General features: G+C 43.8%; 1 protein-coding gene across 4 annotated transcripts in view; it reads left to right on the forward strand.

Annotated features, from left to right (window-relative positions):
• The first annotated feature begins 2,227 nt into the window (after window positions 1–2,227).
• LOC148038901 (sister chromatid cohesion 1 protein 3-like) overlaps window positions 2,228–23,648 on the forward strand; it is a 72,676-nt gene continuing 51,255 nt past the window's right edge. For all 4 annotated transcript variants that reach the window (XR_015690346.1, XM_087674790.1, XM_087674792.1 and 1 more), the window contains exons 1-3: window positions 2,228–2,488; window positions 2,568–2,983; window positions 3,792–4,071. Coding sequence is in view for 3 of the 4 variants with exons in the window: in XM_087674790.1 (XP_087530916.1) it covers window positions 2,860–2,983; window positions 3,792–4,071 (404 nt within the window). In the remaining variant the exon portion in view is untranslated. The remainder of the gene's footprint in view (window positions 2,489–2,567; window positions 2,984–3,791; window positions 4,072–23,648) is intronic.

The raw sequence follows: 23,648 nt of genomic DNA on the forward strand, positions 1-23,648 counted from the left end.
CGACAAATGCCAAATTGGAACTCAACTTAGATACATTCAACTAAAATTGCCGAAAGCCCCAAATTTGAAAAGCTTTGAATTCGATGATGGTTGGTGGGGTGAGTTTTAGCAATCCAATGATGAATTTTGATAAATGATGAAAAGTCCCAAATCTTTTTTCGTGGAATTGTGGTTGAACTAGTTAGATTTTATGAAAAGCCTCAACTTGGCTCAATTTATGCTTGGGAAGGGTAGGTGTGGGAATAAGGGTCTACTTGGTGGAAGGAAGTCAATAGATCTAGATGGCTACCTGGTGTTGAGGTGATGAGGCAGAACTCAATGGCGTATAGTGTGGTGCTGGTGGCTTGACATGCTACAAGAGTAGTATTAAGGACAATGTGTAGTCATCGTGAAGGCAACATGATAGCCTTAATGATGTGACACAATGGTTCAATCAAGTCATCAAAAGTGTGACAACCTAGGAAATAGTTAAAATTTATTAACATAGAAATTTTAAAGATGTGATAAGACAATAGATCCAGGAATACAGGTGGCAATGGTGGTGCTCCTTAGCTGAGCAATATAATATGGGTGGCCATCTAGGTATATTGCTTGTTTTGGCAATGGTGGTGCTCCTTAGCTGAGCAATATAATATGGGTGGCCATCTAGGTATATTGCTTGTTTGGCATGGTGGTGCTCCTTAGACAAGCAATATAATATGGGTGACCAATTAGTGGCATGGGTGGTGCTCTCAAGTGAAGATGACACAAAAAGATCAGCTGGTGGCAATAGTCATGAAAAGGTAGTTGAAGTGATAGTCATTAGTGTTGTGGAAGAAGAGGCTGAGTGGTTGATAAAAGCAAGTGCAATGGTAGTAACTTTGGACAATAGTTAGCTAGGGTACGGGCCATGGTGCTCAATAGCACTTGCAACATTAAAGGTGGTTGCGAGCGATGGCGACAGTTGAAGTTGCTTTAATGCCATTTGTTGGTCCATGTGCGAAGTATTATGTGGTGTTGGATAGCAGTTGCAACATTAAAGGCAGTCGTGAGCAATGGAGATGGTTGAAGTTGCTTTAATACCATTGTTGGCCCATGTGCGAATTATGTGATTGGTTGATAGAGAATGAAAGACAAAGAGAGAATGAATTCATGCTCAATGATATTCAATCACAAAATGAAATGGAATGTATTAACAAAAGAATGAGAACATTACTCGAATGACCATAATGGGTAATGTAGCATGTTATGTGCTAGGTTTGCACAAAGTGTGCTTTTATAGAAAAGTCTAACCCTAAAATGGCTTACCATCATAAGAAACCCTAACCCTAGTGTCACTACGGGTAACAACAGTTTTAATAATGGTTTAAATACCTAGGAAGCTTGGAACATGGATCAAAGGGTATCAGTGCGAAGCCCACAAGATGGCCTTTAACAGCTTCTCTCCATATAGCAACTTAGCATTAAAGGTTAGGGTACAAGCTAAATGGTCTTTAAACATCTTGGCATATAAAAAAATATGCACCTTGTATATCCAATGCCAAGGCGTTTTCGTGGGGCTTGCTAAAAATGGTGGTTTTCATCCACATGAGCATATGCAAAAAAGCTAAATGGTATTTAAACATCTCAATGTATAGAAAAGTATGCACCTTGTATGCTAGCAAAAAATGGTGCCTTTTGTCCACATGAACACATGCAATATGCCAATGGTGCAACTCTAAAGTAGCTTAGGTAGTCATATTCGATCATATTTCTGCATCAATGCAACATATATTAGGATTTCATTTGTATACATTTGCTCGTCACATGAAGAAAATGTGTAGCACACTTGAGGCCCATCGAAGTCGTTTCTTGATGTTATTAGCTTAGGTTAGAATTTTAGTTTGTTTCGAGTAAGTAAATTGTTGCCATGTCAAGGTGTGTGTGACCGCCCCTTGAATGTTGAGCTGGTTTGTGACAATCTCTTTGCCAAGGCGAACATTGCTGTTATAAGAGCAAGCAAGGGCCAGGTGGCGACTCGAGAGCAGAGCGACCTGTTGCACCAGTCAGCCGCCACGTGGGGTGACCGGCAATTAGCGGTATGGTAGCTACGAGCAAGGGTGTTATAGTGTCCGTGGGTCCCGATAAAGAAGGTTCGAGAGAGTGAGAGCAGCCACAAGCCAAGTCAAGGTGGCCTTGCCAGCCGGTGAGCGGACTCCCATGCAAACTTACTAATTTTCCACCCCACCCCAAATCGGCAAAAGAACAAGCAACAGCGTTCTTCTTCTGTTCTTTCTTTCAGCTTCGAAGTGTCTCCGTGATGAGCAGTAAGAACAGGAAAATAATGCTTACCTGGGAGCTCTCGGTAGAGAGAGAGAGACAGAGAGAGAGGGTTCATGCCGCATCCAGCTGACCAACAGGAAACCTGTCGTGCAGAGACAAAGAGAACCAAAGCTTGAAAGAGGACAGTAGCACCATATCTTATGAGGAGACAGGGTGAAGTGCTCCCCACGGACGCGGATAGCGTAAGGTAAGCGTTTCTCTCATCAGTTGTCTGCATTCTCTCTTGCTTCCTCATTCGATGAACATTGAAGCCCTTCCTCATGCAGAAAGGAAACACAATATTGACGTGTCAGTGAAGAAACAGGATAGCAGGCAAAGAACAAGATTCAAGCGTCGTGTCAGTGAAGAAACAGCATAGCAGGCAAACAGCACGACTCAAGCTTGCTCACATACAAGCATCAAAACGTAAGCAAGAGATGAAACAGGGTACACCGCCAGGGTAATTTCCAACTAGAGCACCACCCTTGGAGCTCTATACCTGTGTCTGCAAAGGACTCAGAGAGGAAGAAAAACAGGGGCCTTGCATAGGACCTTTTGTGTGCCTTGTAGCATCTTACTATGTTCTACTCTCAGTATCTCTGGTCCAAAAAGGGACCCCTTGGGACCATATGGATTGCTGCCCATCTTCAGCGCAAACTTCGCAAGAAGCAGATTACTGAGACGGACATTGGTGAATCTGTAGGTGAGCATTTGTTTGATCTTTTTGCAATACCGAGTGCTTGCATATGTAAGTCCCGGTTGGGGCACTCTTGAGTTGCCTTTGTTGGCAGTTTACAACTTTATATATGTTTTAATTGTATTTTTGTACTCATGTCCTGGTTACACCTTAATGTTGTTCATACAGTTATTGATATGAGAAATCTTTATCACCTCCAATCTACTTTTCTGCATCTGTTCTTGCTTTTTCACAAGGATAAAATATGCTTCATGACTGAAGGGATAGACTTGGCTGTTACCGTCTTTTTCACCTGTTAATTTAAAGGGAGCACTAGGCTTTCTTCTTTATGCTGTCATGCAATCTTCCGCCAATGCTAGTTTGAATATTACACTATCTTTTCCTTTTCATACAACTTTTTGACAATACTGTTTTAAATTTTGCTTTCTTCTAAAGAGTTATATGGTTGGCTTTTTAACATCATCTCAAACTTCTTTGACATAATCGGCCTTGTTACAGTACAGGTAAATAGATTCACACTTTTATCAGGAAATTGTATGATCCGAGACATCCATATTGTTTGGGTCAACTATTGCTTAAACTCCTCAGTACATTCCTGGCATCTGAACTATTGTGGATCTGATAAACCATTGGTTATCATGTTTGTGCTGGATAACGTTGTATTTTTTGGGGTGTTCTATTGTTTTGAGAATTTTTATCAGCACTTGTATGATCCTGATGCATTCATACTGTCGGTCAACTATTGCATGCTTAGTAAATTCTTTCTGAACTATTGTGGATCTGATAAACCATTGCTTATTCTGTTGGTTGCTAGATAACATCATATATTCTGAGGTGCCCATTGCTTTGAGAATTTCCAGTCACCTTCTCCTTGGGGTGGTGCGAATCTATTCTCGAAAGGTTGACTACCTCTTCCACGATTGCAGTGAGGCGCTTGGTCAGATCCGTCGAGCATTTTACAGAAGTGCAATTAACCTGCCGCCTGATGCTCTTGTAGCACCTTATCATGCCATTACTTTACCAGCTACATTTGATTTTGAAGAACTTGACGATGCCTATGTTAACCCTGAAAATGTTACTCGACCGGGCACTTGGTATGGAATGTTTTTTGGTCCTTTGTTTTGACTTCCATCGGGGGATCAAGGTTTTTGTGTGTGAGTGGTTGTGTTTCTTAGGCCCTTTATAAGCCAACTTGAGGATGTTATGCTTAGATTATGCATTTCTTTCATGCTCTTGTTTTTGTGCTTCCTAGCCCTGCCTCCATACACAGGCAAATGTGCACATTATACTAATGCACATACACATGCATAATACATAAGTATGAAATTTAGACATATATCACACATGTAGGTGATACAGTTGGAAACATAACACATACATATGATACATGTTGAATGTATCTACACATAATTTTCCTCTGTTACATCACATTTGTTCAGCTTAAAAAACGCAATGTTGATGGATATTAAGGAGCCACTAGAATTTCAAAAGCAGCAAACCTTACCATTATTATCTTCTGTAATGGCAAAATATTCACTTAGCAAATTGGGCAAAGTGGCAAGGAGCTTGTGAGGGTGGCTACAAGAGGGTATCTTTGACTCACCAGTTGAAGGAGAGTGCCCAGCATTTAGGCTGCCACGTTTAGCTCTAGTGGAGTTGAGCAAAACTCAGATTATCCCTTTTGTTTGCTGTAAAGGTGTATAATTTCTTGAGTACGTTCCTGCTTTCAGGTTTGGCAACTTTCATATCAAGGAAATAGTCCTTTGTTTGAGTGGATCTCCACATCTTACCACAGTAAAACTTACAATTATTTTGGAGCTTAAAACTTCTCACATCCTCTCTACTAAACTTCCCCTTGGTGCAAGTTTGTCAAGAGCTGTGAGTGTCGATACTTATTCCTACATTGAAAAATTGTCGCTTAATAAGCACAAGTTTCTGTGTGAACCAATTGGATAACCAAGCATGCTAAGTTCAACCTCCTCGAGTATCAAGTGAATGCTTAGACAAATGAAAAGAACAGTGATGAGAGGAATGAGCGCATAGATACAAAATGCATAATCAAGGTACAATGCAATAGAATGGGGCCAAGGCCAAAAAGTGTGAGAGTGGAAGTGAAGGCTCAATGCTCAAAGTGGTGAAGAGCACACATGCCTTGGGAACTTAGTTCTGTACTTGTATCATGCTGAGGGTAGAGTCAGATGACACCACAAACAACAAGGTGTAGTGTTGCCTGTACAGATCCAGAAAGCCAGCATTGCACCAAGCTGTCTGGAGTGGCAAACTTTGCATATGGTGGTACATTAGCTGCCTTTGCTGTAGGTAAAGAATATGGGCACTTTGGAGCAGTCTGGAAGCAACAAACTCTGTGTTTGGTGGCCAGTGAAGAGTGACAAGCCTTGGGAACTTAGTTCTGTATTGTATCATGCTGAGGATAGAGTCAGGTGACACCACAATCAACAAGGTGTAGTGTGTTGCTTGTATAGATACCGAAAGACAGCACTAGTCAGCATTGCACCAAGCTGTCTGGAATGGCAAACTTCGTGTATGGTGGCACAGTAGCTGCCTTTGCTGTAGGTAAAGATCGTGGGCAGTTTGGAGTAATCTGGAAGCAACAAGCTCTGCATTTGGTGGCATAGAGGCTGCATTATTGTGTAAATCACTGCATGGCAGACTGGAGTACATGTAGGTGGGCAATAGATGCAACCACCAACAATAGAAGGCTGTGTGTGATGATGTCTATAGCAGTAAATGATGGCTGGGGGCATTTGGAGAAGGCTGTGAAACTGCATTTGGGCAACCGCAGCAGGATGGTGGGCTCAATGATGATGTGACAGCTAATACTAGCGATGTTGTTGAAACCATTGGACGTTTATCCTCTGTGAACACACCGGTTCCTGTATCGTTGAGCCAAAGGCTGGCGTTAACATGCATTATCATGCATTTTGGCCTAATTTTAATTTTTACTCCACAAAACAGCTCTGAAAAGGCATTTTCATGAAAAGGGCTAATTCTAATTTAGGAGGACAAAAGCCCAAAAATCCTCTATATAGTGGCATGTTGTGGGCATCCTGTTACCTTGCTCCAGCTTGCCTACTTTCCTTGGAAGTGTTCCCTTAGAGTTGTCCCATACCATTCTAAATGAGATAAGGGTGTTCCTGTCAAGCATGAACCATCACGGTCCCATGAGTGAAAGTGGTTTTGTGCATGTGATCAAATCTCGCACTAGATAGCAAGTTGACGTTGTGATACCAATGAGATGTCCACCTAGGATCCAACTTGCAGGGGAGAGATGACACAAGCTATATCCACCAATATAAAGGGATTGGACATTAGACTCACTCCGAGTCATAGAGCCAAACAGCTCGCCTCGAGCTTGGGAGCTAGTAGCACTCTGGGTCACAACCATGTCCCAAGGACTGGCGTCCCCTATCACCAGTCCTCGCCATCCCGGTATATGGATGCGTCGGTCTATGGGCCAGAGTGGTGATCACACAATGGTGTGCACAATAGGGCCTTGAGTCCTATAAATAGGACTCGGTTGCCCTAACCCGGAAGTGTCCTTAGTGCATTTACACTAAGTTACTTTATGACCACTGTGATCAATGCTACTTGCGCCAATTTGGATGTTTAAGGATGTAATAGTAATGGTTTAAGATGCCATTGACAGAATTCAAAATGGTGGCACACGAGACCATGTTGGATTGGTAATAAAGCACCTCTCATATACAAGAGATGTCACCACTCCTAGCCCACCTATTCAATAGAGTCCTTCGTAAAAATTTCCTTGCAAGTTGGTCAACTAATACTATAGTATCAATCCTAAAAGTTGGAGACCCTATGGTTTTCACTAACTATAGAACCATCATGGCTTACCATGTGTTCGCCAAGCCTTATGGATTTGTACTAGACCATGAGCTAAGAAAATGGGCAAAGATGCATCAACATCGGACATGTGGAAGTAGGGTTCAAGAGAGTATCCCAAATGGGCAAAGATGTATCAACATTAGCCATGTGGACAAGCAGGTTTACGAGAGTATTTCACACTCCACCATATCCTCATACTTTGAGCTTCATTGAGGAGGGTAGAGCATAGGAAAGATGGATCTATTGTTGTTGCATGGACTTTCATGAACCTTTTGATACTGTGCCATGAGCCAAGCTCAAGCAGAAATCACAGGAGTTGGGGGTCCTTGTTGAGGTGGGATTGAGTATCCTAACATTGTATGAGTCACTCGTTGGATAGGTTGAATTGATGGAGGAGGTCGTCAGCACTATTCGAGTGAAGCAGGGTTGCCTCATTTCAACCTCTCTCTTTGGGCTATACATTGATGAGATATTAGGCTATATTGATAGATTGGGAGGAGATGGACCTAGCAGTGGGGGAGTGTTGATACCTTTGCTACTATATGCAGATAATATTGTACTTATCTTAAGACACCCTAGAGGGGTTGCATTGCCACCTAGTATGCCTTTTTTCAAGAGAGATCTCACAATGAACATCGGAAAGACCAAGGTTGGCTTACTTTACATATGGTGTAGAGACCGTGGGGCAGGTCTAGAGGTACGTCTACTTGGGGATTAATTTTGTAGGGCCGAGATTCGCAATTAAGAGAGCAGTTGAGGATAGACTAGCTCTTTGACACATTGGTTATACCAACACTCTTATGGCAGTCATTACTAGATGATAGGGAGATCTACAATGGATGGGAATAGATGGAGAGGCCCCTAGTGGTGATGATCTCCTAGATGATCAAGAGAGTGTCCCTTGTGCCACATGAGAAAGTCGGATCAGAGATGGGTGCACTAGCTATTATGTTTAAGGCCCTTTTTAGACAATGGTTTTTATGCACAAGATTGGGAGCCTCTCAACACAGAGATGCTCTAGACTTTGTAAAGAAAATTGTGGAGTAGCTGTTAGGGTTTGCACTGAGGAAACATAATGTACGACCACAATAGAAACAAAATGATATAGGCACATGTCACAGATGTGCAAAACTCAAAACTCAAACACAAAAACAAACACAAGTAGAAGGAAAGAGAGAACACAACTGTGAAGTGAATGAAAATTGTAAATGAATGAAGAGCATGTCTTAGACTCGAGGATCTCCCGAGGTTGATTGAAATACCTTATTCACTGAAAAGGATATGACATCAATGATCGCACTTGGGAACTTGCAGAATATCTTCAAAGAGCACCTCTCAAAGTTAAAGAATTTCACAAGAGAGATCCAACGAAACTTGGATCAAATCACCAAGCTGCTCCTCATGGAACTCCTCCCTAGAGGGGGTGATGTCATTGGTATGCTATGATTAAGTTGTATGGATTAATTCTTACTCATGCCATATGAATCCACACCCCATGCAAACACACTGTTAAGATGGAACAAGCTCACAACTCAACTTCGGGCCAAAAGACAAGCTTTTCAAACTCCCCCAAACGTGCAAGGAGCCTTTTTGAAGGTAACACGAAAGTTTTTGGTGCTCACGCAAGAGCGACGGGTGGAAACCCCGGCCCTTCCCTATAACCCCCTCACCTCTCAACCCAAGAAGAAACTAAACCCCCCCTCTCACTTTTCACTCAAGTCACTCACCTTTCCTCCTATATTTTCCGATGGGATGCCCCGAGCCAGTTAACCATGCCCAAGCGTGACGCGCAACAGCCCCGTGCCGAATATACATATAAGAATGCCCCTACTTAGTTATGCTCTCAAAGGTATGTACATTTTGTACAAACGGGCCAAGGAGCGGCAATCTCTGTTGAAAAATTCGAGCAGCAAATCCCGCGCCTTCTCCAGCACATCCGGTTCCTTGATCCACGTCGCCTCTTTCAGGGGTCTGCCCTTCCACTTAACTAGAAATTCAGGCCACCTGGAGACAAACCTTGATTGGAGGATTGCCTTAGCTTCAAAGGGCAAGGTGGCATGCGAAGCAGGAAGGGGAAATTGCCGTCCAAACTTTGTATCACCGTGAAAGCGCCTCAACAGAGAGACATGAAATGCATCGTGAATGCATACTCCTCTAGGTAGCTGGAGCTTATAAGTGACATCGTTGAGTTGCTCCACCACCTTGTAAGGCCCGTAATATTTGTGATTGAACTTCGGTGTTAGGTTTTTGGGTAGAGCCATATTTTGTTAGCTCACTAGCACCAAGTCGCCTGGGAAGAACTCAAGTTGACGCCGTTTCATGTTGAAACGCTTTGCCATGATGATCTTGCTTCCCTTTAGGCTTTCTTGGGCCGCCTTCAGCTTATCCCTCCACCTGTTCAAAAACTCTTCCGCATCCGGGTCTTCCACGCGTGGAACTTGTTCCGTTGCCAGTGCCAAGGGCGTGATTACTTCCTTCCCAGTCGCGAGCTCAAAGGGCGTGAAACCCGTTGCACTATGAAGTGAGGAGTTGTAATGGTACTCCCAACACATCTAGGAACAAGGCCCAATCCTTTTGATCAGCACGAACATAGGCGCGAATATAATCTTCCAAACCGTGATTCACCTGCTCCGTCTGCCCATCGGTCTGTGGGTGATATGCGGAGGAGAACCTAAGTTGAGTGTCTAACAATTTGAACAACTCCTTCCACATATTGCTCATGAACCGAACATCCTGGTTAGAGACTATGGCAAGAGGCAACCCGTGATATTTGAAGACTCGACTGAAGAAGAGCTGTGCCACTGTCGCTGCTGTGAGTGGAATGGACGTGGGTACAAAATGGGCTTGCTTCGAGAAGTAATCTAGTACAATGAAAATTGCAATGTGCCCATGGGACTTTGTCAACTCCAGGATAAAATCCATACTTATCACGTCCCATGGGCATGACGGTACTGGCATAGGTTGTAGTAGACTGGCTGGTTTCAGCTGTTGCGCCTTTACTAGCTGGGAGGTTGGGCATGTTCTAACATATTCTATCACCTCCTCCCGCATCTTAGGCCAGAACAGATGCCGTTGTAATCTTTCTAGCGTCCTTGTCTGTCCTGTGTGCCCTGCCAGCTTACAATCATGCGCTTCTTTAAGCAAAGTCTTTTTGAGCTCAATGTCATCTGGAATGTAGAGTCTTTCATGTGTATATAGCAATCCATCCTTAATCTCATACATTCCCCACGGTGTTTTGCCCTCCAGCACATCTTCCATCAGCTTCTGCATCTCATTATCAGCTTGAGTGGACTGCTTTACCACAATCAAGAATTCGCTGCGTGTTGAGAAAGTTATAGCTTGTAGCTCGGCCTTGTGGCTTAATGCATCTGCCATCTTGTTGGCCGAGCCCGGTTTGTGCAGGATTTCCACATCAAAGTCAGCCAAGAAATCTTGCCACCTAGCTTGCTTGGGTGACAACTTTGGTTGCGTCTGAAAATATTTCAAGGAGATATTATCAGTATGCACCTTGGTATGCTTATCCTGTACGTAGTGCCTCCACTTCCGCAAGCAATGAACCACTGCCAACATTTCCTTTTCATGGGTAGACCATCTTTGCTCAATGGGAGTAAACTTTTTGGACTCATAGCATATAGGGTGACCATCATCTTCGCTCAATGGGAGTAAACTTTTTGGACTCATAGCATATAGGGTGATCATCCTGAACCAAGACTCCTCCCAAGGCATAATCTGAAGCATCCGTATGAATTTCAAATGGTTTGGTAAAATCTGGCATCTTAAGTGCTGGTGTTGAGCTCATAGCCCTCTTGAGTGCTTCGAAAGCCTCTTGCTCTCTCTCTCCCCATGAGAACTTAGTGTTGCTTCCCGTCAGTGCTGCCAATGGCCAAGTGATTCCACTATACCCTTTGATAAACCTGCGGCAGAAGACTGTGAAACCTAAGAACTCTCTGACTTGCCGCGGCGTCGTCGGCGGCTGCCAATTCTGTATTGCCTCCACTTTTTGGGATCCACGGCTACTTTTCCTTCCTTTACAATGAAGCCTAAAAACTCCACCTCTTTCACCGTGAATTCACACTTTTCTGGTTTGGCAAACAGCTTATGTTCTCGAAGTCTTTCCAGTACCTTCCTTACATCTCCTTATGCTCTTCAAGGGTCTTGCTAAAAATCAAGAGATCATCAATGTATACTACAAGAAACACATCCAAAAAGTCACCAAATGAGTTATCTACCAATGTGCAAAATGTCAGCGGGGCATTGGTCATTCCAAATCCCAACACTAGCCACTCAAAACTGCCATAACGAGTACGGAAAGCCGTCTTTTCAATGTCTCCTTCTGCTATGCGTATTTGGTGATACTCGGAGCGTAGATCAATGTTCGTGAAGTATTTTGCTCCAGCCAGCCTATCCAACAAATCATCTACTAGAGGCATCGGATACCTATTTCGAATGGTGATCTTGTTGAGTGCACGGTAATCCACACACAGCCTCATCGTCCCATCCTTCTTCCTAACAAACAACATTGGTGCCCCATAGGGCGAACGACGACTCCTAATAAACCCTGCTTCCAATAGTTCAGTAAGCTGCCTTTTCAACTCCACCAATTCTTCATTCGTCATGCGGTATGGTGGGTGCGCCGGCGGGGTAGCCCCCGGCACCAATTCTATCCTGTGATCTACTGAGCGTTTCGGAGGTAGCCCCGGTGATAACTTCGTCGGCATGATATCCTTGAACTCTTCCAAAATTTCCCTAACCCTGTCATCTCCTACTATGGGCTCTTTTTCTTCCTCTTCTAGTTGATCCATTGCCCTCATGATACATAGATGCATTGAACTTCCTTTCTTCAACTCCTTCTCTACTTGCTTAGCGCTGCACCATTGTGGGGTCTTGCCTTTGTCCTTGTTTGTCTCCATTGGTGTAGTCATGACATTTTGCTTGCTCCCACTACTCTCCCCCTTAGTTGTTTTTACCTCCATCTGTGCCATCTTCCCTTTTTCTCCACTTGTCGCCTCTACTCGCTTTGGATTCAACTGCGGTTTTGGTCTATAGTAGTTTACCATCACCGTTGACCCATTCATGTCTAATACAATCTGATTTGATCCCTTCCCAAACATAGTCAAAACATACTTGTCATACCATGTCAACCCCAAAATTGCCTCAAACTCATCCATTGGCACAATCACAAAATCCATCTTGGCTTTTCAATCTCCTAATTGTATCTATACTCCATAGGCTATGCGTACATTTGAATCTTTGCCTTGTCCAAAACTTACAGTGCAAGTCTCTAGATTTGACCACCTCTCTACCCCAACCTTCTTTGCCAACTGCGGCGTCATGAATTTTATGAGTTGCCCCCGTGTCTATCATCAATCTTTGCTTGTGAGCATTCACTATCCCATCCACATATAAATGTTGTACTGCGGGTAACTTAGCTGCCATAAAACTCGCTTGAACCTGTAGCACTCCCACTTTGGGGCGCTCTGCCTCTCCTCCTGACCCCTTAGTCTCGTCCTCTTCTACTTCTGTGATTCTCACTCCCTGATTCGGTTCACTCCTATAGTCTTTATCCATTGCACTAGTTGCTGCCACCCGTGTTCTGCCCATTCCTTGAGTCTGTGGACATTCTCTAGCAAAATGCGATCCCCCACATGTAAAACATCCCCTAGGTGCTGCATTCCACTTTGAGAAGCCTCTTCCTTGATTAAACCCACTCCTTTCATTATTCCACTGTGATGAAGTACCCCCTAGTCTTGGATACTGCATGTTGGGAGGCCTATACACTGATGGTGATGAAGCTACACTTTCTGCGCCTCGATTCATTTCTCCACCTCGACCCACCGGTGGTGTTCTCCATGAATTGGCCCGAGCTTGATTTGCCATGTTGAATGATGCTCCTCTCCCCCCTTCCGTAGATCTACGTAACTCCATGTTTGCCAACCTCTCCGTCATCTCAAAAGCTGCCTTGATATCTTCAGGTTCTTGCTTTTCTCTCTCTCTGTGAGCCCACTCTTGTAATCCATACAAAAATCCATGTAACTTGGTCACTCCTATTCCTATTCCACCCGCCATGCTTCCTTCATCATCTTCATCTTTCGTAGGTGCATCCAAGTATGGTGGTTCCCGTTCTACTTCCTCGTCATCATACGGTCTTGATGTCCCTTCCACTTCCTTTCCTTTTTCTCTATCTCGGTCCCAGACCTTCGGCATCTTGCCGCCCTCACCCGTGATGAAATTTGCTTCTCGTGAGGTATGTTATGATACCAAGTGTTAAGATGGAACAAGCTCACAACTCAACTTTGGGCCAAAAGACAAGCTTTTCAAACTCCCCCAAACGTGCAAGGAGCCTTTTTGAAGGTAACACGAAAGTTTTTGGTGCTCACGCAAGAGCCAAGGGTGGAAACCCTGGCCCTTCCCTATAACCCCCTCACCTCTCAACCCAAGAAGAAACTAAGCCCCCCCCCCCTCTCACTTTTCACTCAAGTCACTCACCTTCCCTTCTATATTTTCCGATGGGATGCCCCGAGCCACTTAACCATGCCCAAGCGTGACGCGCAACAGCCTCGTGCCGTGTCGCCACCAAGGAGAGCCAAGCCTCGAGTAGGGTACCTCCCATATACACACCCTTAACAGGACATCCTTGAGCCAACCATGTGAACCCACCCTTACCATGTCATCATAGAACGTTCTAGAAGATATGCCATGTCATTGTCTGTATCATCAATGATGTCATCATGGAACATTCTAAAACATCTTTAGCCGCTCTTCAACACCTATAAAAGGAGGGGCTTGCCATAGACCTTCTTAGTCTTGCCAATGCCAATCTTGGAAGCTCAAGGAGTCGAGACCTCCAGGTAAGTAACTTTGAGTTCCAATTCTAGTTCTTGTTTGGTCATGGTATCTAGTCTTGTCTTGTCTTCCACTATACTCCTGTGGTGTCGTCACCTTGTAATCTCGTAGTACGAGATCTTGTCTAGTACTGTCTTGTATCTTATTCGTCCCCGTCGAGGGAGATCTTGTAATTCTGATATCTTGTATCCATACCTATGGTCCCGGGTTGTGGGATTCTTCATATCCTATCGAGTCCTATTCTCTATATCTATGGTCTCGGGTTGTGGGATTTTCTGTATCTTGCTCAGTTATCATTGTACCTTGTGCTCCTATGTGGGATTATCTTGTAATCAGAAATTTTGTAACAAATCTTGCATCTAGTCTAGTCTCTGTTAGTAGTCATGTTTGTCATGCTTTGTCATCTCCTGCCTGTGAGCCTCAGTCTGAGTCAAATGAGGACATTAGGAGCTCTGACATGTCTGTCATGTGTTATGATGGGGGAGGCTAGTCACTCTCGATTGGCTGTCTTAGGATGTGTATTTCTTTTTGGCCTCTTTTAGTGGGCAGCCACTGGCTCCATTTTAGGGTATTTTTAGGGTTTGCGCCCATTTTAGGGTTAGGGTTAGGGTTTGTTCTTTTGCCTATTTATAGGCAGCCCCCCTCCCCACTTGATCACTTGTCTTCTTGTAGATTCCGACACTCTTCTCCCCCGTGGTGGTGCTGCCATCATCATCAACCTGATTAGGTGCCCTCACTGACGCTTCGGGCTTCCTGCAGGGACTGATCAGTCCATCTCAGTGTATTCAACATTCATTTCAGTCAGTGCAGATTTCTCTTCCTTATTTTTTGCTTTCTCTCTCTCTCTCTCCCTCCGTGTTCGTATTCCCTCTTCCGCAGTGCACTCTCACATGGTATCAGAGCCGAAGGAGAGTACACGGAGCTGAGATCTACGCGGGAGAACACCCACAACCTTGCGTTTGCTGGTCAAGACGTCTCCAACAGCTGAGGCGTCACCTTCTGCACCATCTTCTTGATCAAGGCAGCCTGTTTTGGTGTCACATCTTTGCGTTTGCTGCTGGCGTCATCCCCAACAGCCAAGGCGGCCCTTCCAGGAGGTCCCAAATATTTGCGTTTGCTGCTGGCACCTTCTCCAGTGGATGCCACATCATCAACCACCTCTTCTTGCTTGCGTTTTTAGCCAGGCGGCCTCCCCAACAGTTGGGCGACATCTTCCTTACTGGCGTTTTGAGGCAGGAGGCTGTTTTTCTGTGGTGATTGCATCGTTAGCATTTGCGTTTGACATCATCCTTGCGTTTTGTGCAAGGTGGCCAGCTCAGGAGCTTCTGGTGTTTGTGTTTCGGTACCGGCAACCTTCTCTTGTTGTGTTTTGGTGTTTGCAGATATCGAAGATGTCTTCTCATCAGTTTACGGGCTTTGATGACTCAGATGACGAGCTTTTGTCTCGACACTCATCTGAACGGAGGCGTGATTTCTATCACGAGGACCGTCGTCCGGAGTCTATTCCTCTTTCCCGTTCCCCTTCTATTCATGTATCTCGGCGAGCCTCTTCTAGTGGGCCGAAGATGCAGCCTTTGGTACCCCCTGTACAGGTACCCGTACTTCCTCAGCTGCCCAAAGAGGACCGGTTGGATGGCTCCAACTTTTCTCTATGGTCCTGCAAGGTGGAGTGTATCTTGGACTCCTTCGATCTTTGGGAGCTTGTTTATGTTTCTATTCCCCAGTCTAAGGTGGATCCCGCAGATGGGACATCTATGAATTGTGCAGCATTATGGGATCGGCTCAATTCTAGAGCCAGATCTTTCCTCTTTCTGAGTTTGCAGGATTCTGTCCTTGTTCATGTTCACAGGTTGAAGACTGCAGCAGACGTGTGGAGAAAGCTAGCGTCTCTCTACCATCAGAAGACGTTTGCCCACTGGATATCTCTCGAAAAGAAGTTGCGGATGCTCGCTATTGATGATAGTCCTTCCATGAAGGACCGCATCAACAGATTACAGGATATGAGGGATGAGCTTGCATCCCTCGGTCGGACGATATCTTCTGAAGACATGGTTATGATTCTTTTGACTCACCTGCCATCACCTCGGTTTGATGTCTTCTACACCAGCCTTCTTACATCAAGGACCCGTGAGAAGCTTCTATGGGAGGAGTTATCCCCGCTTGTCTTGGAGCATGACGAGCGACTCAGAGAGGTCAGTGCTAGTGGATCCGACTCCACTAGAGCCTTTGTTGCAGGTTCGGGAGGACAGCAGAAGAAGCAGAAGTCAAAGGCTAAGAAGAAGGACAGTTCTTCAAGCTCTGACTCAGATTCAGAGAGACCGAAGTGCCCACACTGTGGGAAAGGGACACATCCCGAGGAGAAATACTGGAAGAAGTACCCTCACCTTCGTCCGGGAGCGACGGGTGGATCTACATCGGAGCCTTCTTCTACCTCTACACCAGCTGTTACCCATGAGTCAGTGTTCCTTCATATCCATGCTTTGGAGGAGGATCCTTCTTCCGTGGCTTCAGTGTCTTCTGCACAGCCTTGGTTAGTGGATAGTGGTGCTTCGAGTCATATGACTCCCCGAGGTGATTTGTTACAAGATCTCCGTCCATCTGAGGGTTCAATCATTGTTGGTGACATTTTATCGGTGCCTATTAGTGGTGTTGGCACATTGCCTTTGTTTACCGACCGACCTTCGAGCTCCTTTTCACAGGCCCTACATGTTCCGGATTTGGGCCTTTCCCTCCTCTCAGTTTATAGCCTTACGAGGCTTGGCACACGAGTGATCTTCACCGAGCATGCCGTTGTTATTGAGGATTCTCTTACAGGAGCTGTCTTATCTACAGGTTGGCAGGAGAGCGGGCTTTATAGGCTCCATTCCCCTTCTTTGATGCAGGGTCCTCCGCGGCAGTCTATTGCTACACCCGTTCCCACTTGTGCACCTTCTATTCCACAGGTTCCTTCCCATCCCCCACCTTCTCCTCCGGTGGTTCCCTCGTACCCCCCATCCCTTTCAGAGGGGGACGATCTCGGTGATGCAGTTGTGGATTCCCTGGCCCCTAGTGTTTTAGAGGGGGATTCCCAGGATCGTGAGGAGCTCCTTCAATGGCAGTCTACATCGACGGACTTCATCGACATTGGCATTCCTCTTGCCACCCGAGGATCTATTTCTTCTTCGGCCTTCAGCCACATCCAGGATCTGAGAGGGGGTGTTAGCAGTCATGTTTGTCATGCTTTGTCATCTCCTGCCTGTGAGCCTCAGTCTGAGTCAGATGAGGACATTAGGAGCTCTGACATGTCTGTCATGTGTTATGATGGGGGAGGCTAGTCACTCTCGACTGGCTGTCTTAGGATGTGTATTTCTTTTTGGCCTCTTTTAGTGGGCAGCCACTGGCTGCCCGGCCACTTTTTTGGTCATTGATGTGGGGCGCCCATTTTAGGGCATTTTTAGGGTTTGCGCCCATTTTAGGGTTAGGGTTAGGGTTTGTTCTTTTGCCTATTTATAGGCAGCCCCCCTCCCCACTTGATCACTTGTCTTCTTGCAGATTCCGACACTCCTCCCCCGTGGTGGTGCTGCCATCATCATCAGCCTGATTAGGTACCCTCACTGATGCTTCGGGCTGCGTGCAGGGACTGATCAGTCCATTTCAGTGTATTCAGCATTCATTTCAGTCAGTGCAGATTTCTCTTCCTTATTTTCTGCTCTCTCTCTCTCTCTCCCTCCGTGTTCGTATTCCCTCTTCCGCAGCGCACTCTCACAGTCTCTCGAGCACAGTCTAGTTCTTCCATAACACTAACCATGCTTCCCACAACATCTATCACTAATCTTTTGGGCTCACACCCTCCCCCCCTCATCTTCCGCTGCATCTTTCTTTCCACTACCATAAGTGCACCACATTTACCGCCACTCATCACCCCAAGGGGTTTTGCATATTTAGGCACAGCCTTTAAGACCTCTATATACCTATTTTTGGGTGGTGTATCTTTGATAGAGGCTTGACCTCCCTCAGACACACTTTCAGATTATCCCTTTGGGAGTGTCTCCCAGACATACTTGAGTATGGATCGTGTGGTAACACAGTTTGCCTCTATGGCTTTATCTAGTGGATCATCTGGTCATTGTGTTGTGTCCCAATTGATATTTGGACAGTACTATCGTGTCCTAGAGCCTCCACCTCCACCTAGGGTACCATCTGGACCTATGGTAGTTTCGGTACCTCCGTGTCAATTGGTACTCGTTGAATAGCAGTATCCTATTTTTGCCTATCCTCAGTCACCCCCCTCCTCCTTTCTAGCCCTTCATCTTTCAAAAATGCTTTTAATAACAAGACTTGTTTCAATGGGTTAAACTACACCACTTGGTCAAACTTGATGAGGTGAGCATCTCCCAGACATACTTGAGTATGGATCGTTTGGTACCGCAGGTTGCCTCTATGGCCTTACCTAGTGGACCATCCGGTTATTATGTTGTGTTCCAATTGATATTTGGACAATACTATTGTGTCCTAGAGTCTCCATCTCCACGTAGAGTACCATTTGGACCTATGGTAGTTTCGGTACCTCTGCGTCAATCAACACTCATTGGACATCAATAGCCTATTTTTGCCTATCCACAATCACCCCTTTTTTCTTTATAGCTTCTCATCTGCCAAACATGCTTTTAATGACAAGACTTGTTTCAATGGGTCAAACTACATCACTTGGTCAAACTTGATGAGGCGTGTCTTAGACTCTTAGAACCTACAAGATTTAATGCAAGGGTTGGAACCCCAACCTGATCTCGTACTTGTTCCATACGAGGTCATCAGCTCATGGAAGGCTCGTAATGCCTCCACTATTGTCGAGCTTATGCAGGGCTTATTGTTTGATTCTTCATAGACAAGGATGATTTAAAGTCAAGTTGGTTGAGTATTGGCATCTCCTCATTGAGTTCTTAAACACTAGCGCTTCTAAGTCCTCTAACGACTAGGTTACCGTGTTTCTTAAAAAGCTATCACAAAAATATTTCTATTTTGTGTAGGGAGGCCACAGTTTGTCCTTTAAAATGTAGGCCGATAGCCCTAGGTAGTAGTATATTGCTCCTCCTTGGCTTCTTTTCCCCAGGGCCCACCCCCAACACCCATCCCTACACACCCCCAATCATCCATCATCATCCCCTCGGGGCGGCCGCTTGCCCCTGTCTTGCTGCCCCCCAACAGAAAAAAAAAGAAACACCCGAAACCACAAGACCACCTTGAGAGTCTTGTATGTATGATTGTTTTGTGATTTTGAGTCAGCTTCAGCTAGACTATTGAGTACATGTGCTTCATTGTAAAATTCTTTTAAGTAATATAATCAATCACATTATTACCAAAAAAAAAAGAACAAAAGAAAACCTTGGTCTAGATATGAAAGTTTACATCTATCTCAATGTGATTGAGAAGTCTAGTTTTGAATCCAACTAAAGAGACTAAACTATGGGTTGTCATCCACAAGCATCCAATTGTATCATTTGGTGTCATGCCATTCCTCTTGAAACCAGCCTTCCTCCTTGGATAGGGTGGTAAATAACCTGATTAAGCACTATTTACAGTAATTAACAAATTCACAAAAATGAAATGCATACTTTACCATATAATCTTGGACATTGGATACCTTGTTGGCCCCAAAACTAGCGCCTCTTTTGGTATTTATTTAACTTAATTGAAGAAGAAGTTCATGTACAATGGGATTCTCCCAATCCCTTTCGGTATTCCAACTCTCCTTTGTGTCCAAAATGACTAGCAAGTCTTCAATCTGATTTGGCCTTGATTTGGGCAGTCAATTGGTCTTTATCCACTTTGATGGACATGGAAAATGCCCCAAATTCATTGATTTGTTGGTCCCTCCACTTGAATTTGACAAAAAATAGCTTCAGCCTCGTTGAATCTAAGTCTTGGAGCTTCCAATTTTTAGCATGCTTCTTGAGGCTGTTGCTAAACCCTAATTTTTGCTGCAAATTAGGGTTTATAGTAGAGAAATCTGAAATTTCTCAACCTCTGGTGATCTCAATGCTGTAATCTTTGGAGCAAGGCTTTAGAAAGGCTGGGAGATGAGAGATGTTGAGGAGAGAGAAAATTCAAACTTTCTTTGCGAAGCATTGTAGAAATTTTGTCATTCACTAGTGCTGCCTTGTCTCAACACCTTGTAGATGCAAAGAATTGAAGAAAATCAGTCATCAATTGCTGTTGCCCTGTCTCAACAGCATGTAGATGTTGTCACCTGTTGTTGATTGGTCTTCTCTTGTCCCTGGCTGCCTCAGAAGGTCCTCCAATGGCTGCAAATCAGATCAACAGTATCTCCTCACTTTCTCTTGCAGGCTGAATGCACTAAAAAAGACTCTCTCTAGCTACTAAAGACGTTTTTCAGACTTGCATGGGCATTTTTTACGAGTAATAGCCTTCCCAAATGGTTTTCTAGCATTATTCATTATTAAATATTAATTTTCAGTCTTTAAATACTGAAAATTAATCTAATAATTATTTCGGTGCCCTGAAAAATAATCAGACTAGCCAATAATTAATTTGGCTTGGCAACTTTCATTCCCGGGTGTTTCTGTGCCATTTTTGACCATCAAATTGGCGTTAGGTACCATTAAATACCACTTTCTAGTGTCACCAACAGACTTTTATGGCCAAATGAATGACCTAGGCTAACAATTGGCACCAGATACCACCAAGTACTTGTGTAACATAACTTATAGCAACTTTTATCTTTGACATCCCTTGATTTCCTCGGGTCTTGGGCTTGTAAATTTACTCTAACCCCAATTACATCTCACATGTGCAACATTTACTTAACTATGTGGTTAAAAATAATCCACATGCTAAGTGAGGTTTCAAAAATACATGTCCTCATGATACTCTTTCCCTTAAAATCCTTGCAATTGCCCTCGATTGCATTGCCAGATGCATCAAAAGCAAAATTGTGTTAACTATGATGCCACAAGGCATCATAGTTAACACAACATTGCGCATTGTTGCTCAACCATTCCATATGCCCAACACATGCTGAAAATTACCAACCAATCATAACATAACATAAGACTCGCAAAGAATCTCGAAAACATTGCGAGATTATCATGTGACGTCTCTATTTCTCATGAGCTCAACTCATATGGTAAAACCAAACCATAGCATAGCATAACCAAGCATAAACCGTGGCTAAAACATCAATGGCATCGTAATATATGCTGTTGTCCATGGAACCAGATGTAAACGATTGAAAAGTGAGCATAATCTGACCATAAACTGATCACTTGCTGATCTGAGAACTAATCACAAACTGTTGCAAATGTGACCCCAAACTGATCACAAACTCATTACAAAAATTGATCAGCAATCAATGCAAAAACTGATGCAAAGCTAATCCCAAAAGTGACCATAAACGGTTCTCAAGCTAATTAAAAATCGAGCTGAAACTGATGAGAATTTTTTTCTCAAAATTGAGGCAAAATTCATGCCAAACTGATCATAAGCTGATGCAAAAGTATAGTTGGGAGTGCCTGGGTGAAACTCACACTCATCTGCATAAATCTCACAGTGACTAGTACACTAAGTAGTGACTGGTGAAACTCATACTCATCTGCATAAATCGCACAATGACTAGTACACTAAGTAGTGACCTCATGGCAAACATACTGTCAGCATAGTACCTTGGATGCATGCTGAATACATCTGAGATCCACTACAAACGAGAGCTGTCCATAACTGGGGGAGTTGGAGAAGTGGAAGTGCTACCTCCACCTTGAGCATCAGGTAATACTCCGGACCCTTGCTCTGCTGAACTTGAGAGAGACCGAAGTCGGCTCTAACTAAAAGGCATCTAGGTAAAACTGCAACAATTGAGGATGGTTTGCTAAGTCATCCTCTTCCATCCATTTGGCATCCAATGGGGAATAATTTTGAAATTTCACCAAGTATCTCTTGGAAACTTTACCTTTGACCTTTCTTTTCTTATGTGCTAAAATTTGCTCGAGTATCAAAATCTCATCCAACTCCTCAACCTCAGGCTGAATTTCAGCAAACATATCCTTTGACACATCACCATGAAAAGGCCTCAACAAACTGACATGAAAGGCATTGTGTATCCGCCAATGTGGAGGTAATTTCAATTGATATACCACATTGTTGATCTTCTCTAACACATGAAAGGGCGCATAGTATCTCATACTTAACGTCCGATACAATCTTTCTCTTAATTCATATTTTTCAGCCTTTCCTTTTCAAAACATAGAATTATATAATCACCCTCTGCAAACTACAAAGCATATCTGTGGCGATCAGCTACCCTCTTGCTTTTCTTGCGATCTCTGAAGTGCATATTTTATCTTTACATAGGTTACATCCAAGTTTTTCACACAATGATCAGCCTCAAAGATCTTATCCTTAGTTTGGAGAATAGGTGGTATCTTCTTGCCACCCTCAACTACCTCAAATAGAGCTTTGCCCGTAGAACTATGCATTGTGTTGTTGTAAGCAAACTCAACCAAGGGCAATTATTACTCCCATTGTGTCTTGTGGTTTGAAACATAGCACCTCAAAAGATCTAATGCTATGGAATTGCTTCCTTAGATTGACCATTTGTCTGTGGATGGAAGGATGATGAGAATTTTAGTGTGGTACCCATATTCTCAAACAACCCCTTCCAAAATAAACTGGTTATTCGGGGGTCTCGATCACTAATGATTGACTCTGGTATACCATGATACTTAAAGATGTGCTGGAAAAACAATCGTGCCATATGATCAGCCTTTATTTTCTTCCTCACTAGAATGAAATGGGCTTGTTTGCTAAACTTGCAAATGATAGTTTATATTCCATTATTCCCTATAGGTGTATTAGGAAGCTTAAAAATAAAGTCAATTGCAATGCTTTGCCAAGGCCTATGTGGAATAGGCAAGGTTTGCAACAAACCCACCATCTTTTGCCTATTATGCTTTACCTTCTAGCATATGATACATGTCCTAACAAACTGTTCTACATCATGCATCAAAGCTAGCCAATAAAAGAAATGCTTCACTGCCTTGACCATGGCATAAATACCTCTGTGTCCTGCATACGGAGGAGCATGGCTTTCATTGATAACTCTAGGCCTTAATTGCTTTGTGACACACAGTCGTTCATGCATCATCAGAAATCCATCTCTTAGCACAAAGTGTTCATGCCTTTGGTTATTGCAAGGCTGATCATAAATATTAGCAAAGTTCGAATCAACAACATATTGCTCCAAATTCTTACATTCCTTAGCATCCAACTTATTCAAAGCTATCACGATGTCCACCTCACACTATTCTATATCGTGCCTCAAAGCTGGCCAATAAATTGTTATGCATCATGCCTCAAAACAAATTGTTCTACATTATGCCTCGAAGCTGGCCAATAAAAGAAACTATTCTACATCATGCCTCAAAATAAATAGTTCTACATCATGCCTCAAAACAAATTGTTCTACATCATGCCTCAAAGCTGGGCAATAAAAGAAATGCTTCACTGCCTAGGTCGTGGCATCAATACCTTTGTGTCCTGCAAACGGAGGAGCATGGCTTTCATTGATAACTCTAGGCCTTAACTGCTTTATGACACACAATCCTCCATGCATCACTAGAATCCATCTCTTAGCATAAAGTGTCATGCCTTTGGCCATTGCAAAGTTGATCATAAACATTAGCAAAGTCCAAATCAACAACATATTGCTTCAAATTCTTACATTCCTTAGTATCCAGCTTATTCTAAGCTGTCATGATGTCTACCTCAAAGGTACTTGTCAACCAAGTCGATGCAAAAATTTGCTTGAATTGTACCCACATTGACAATGCTCTATCTTGCATCAAAAGAGTGGACCACCACTGTAATGCATTCCCTTTCAAGAAAGTGGTTGCGTTTCGAATCTTGGAGGACTCCGTGAAGTTCCCCTCGTGAATAGGCTGCAACAATCTGCTGAATGAAAGTCAAAGCTTTC

The sequence above is a fragment of the Lygodium microphyllum genome, chromosome 3 (assembly GCF_053477565.2).
Source record: "Lygodium microphyllum isolate KBCC chromosome 3, Lygodium_microphyllum_v1.1.10, whole genome shotgun sequence".
NCBI classification, from domain to species: domain Eukaryota; kingdom Viridiplantae; phylum Streptophyta; class Polypodiopsida; order Schizaeales; family Lygodiaceae; genus Lygodium; species Lygodium microphyllum.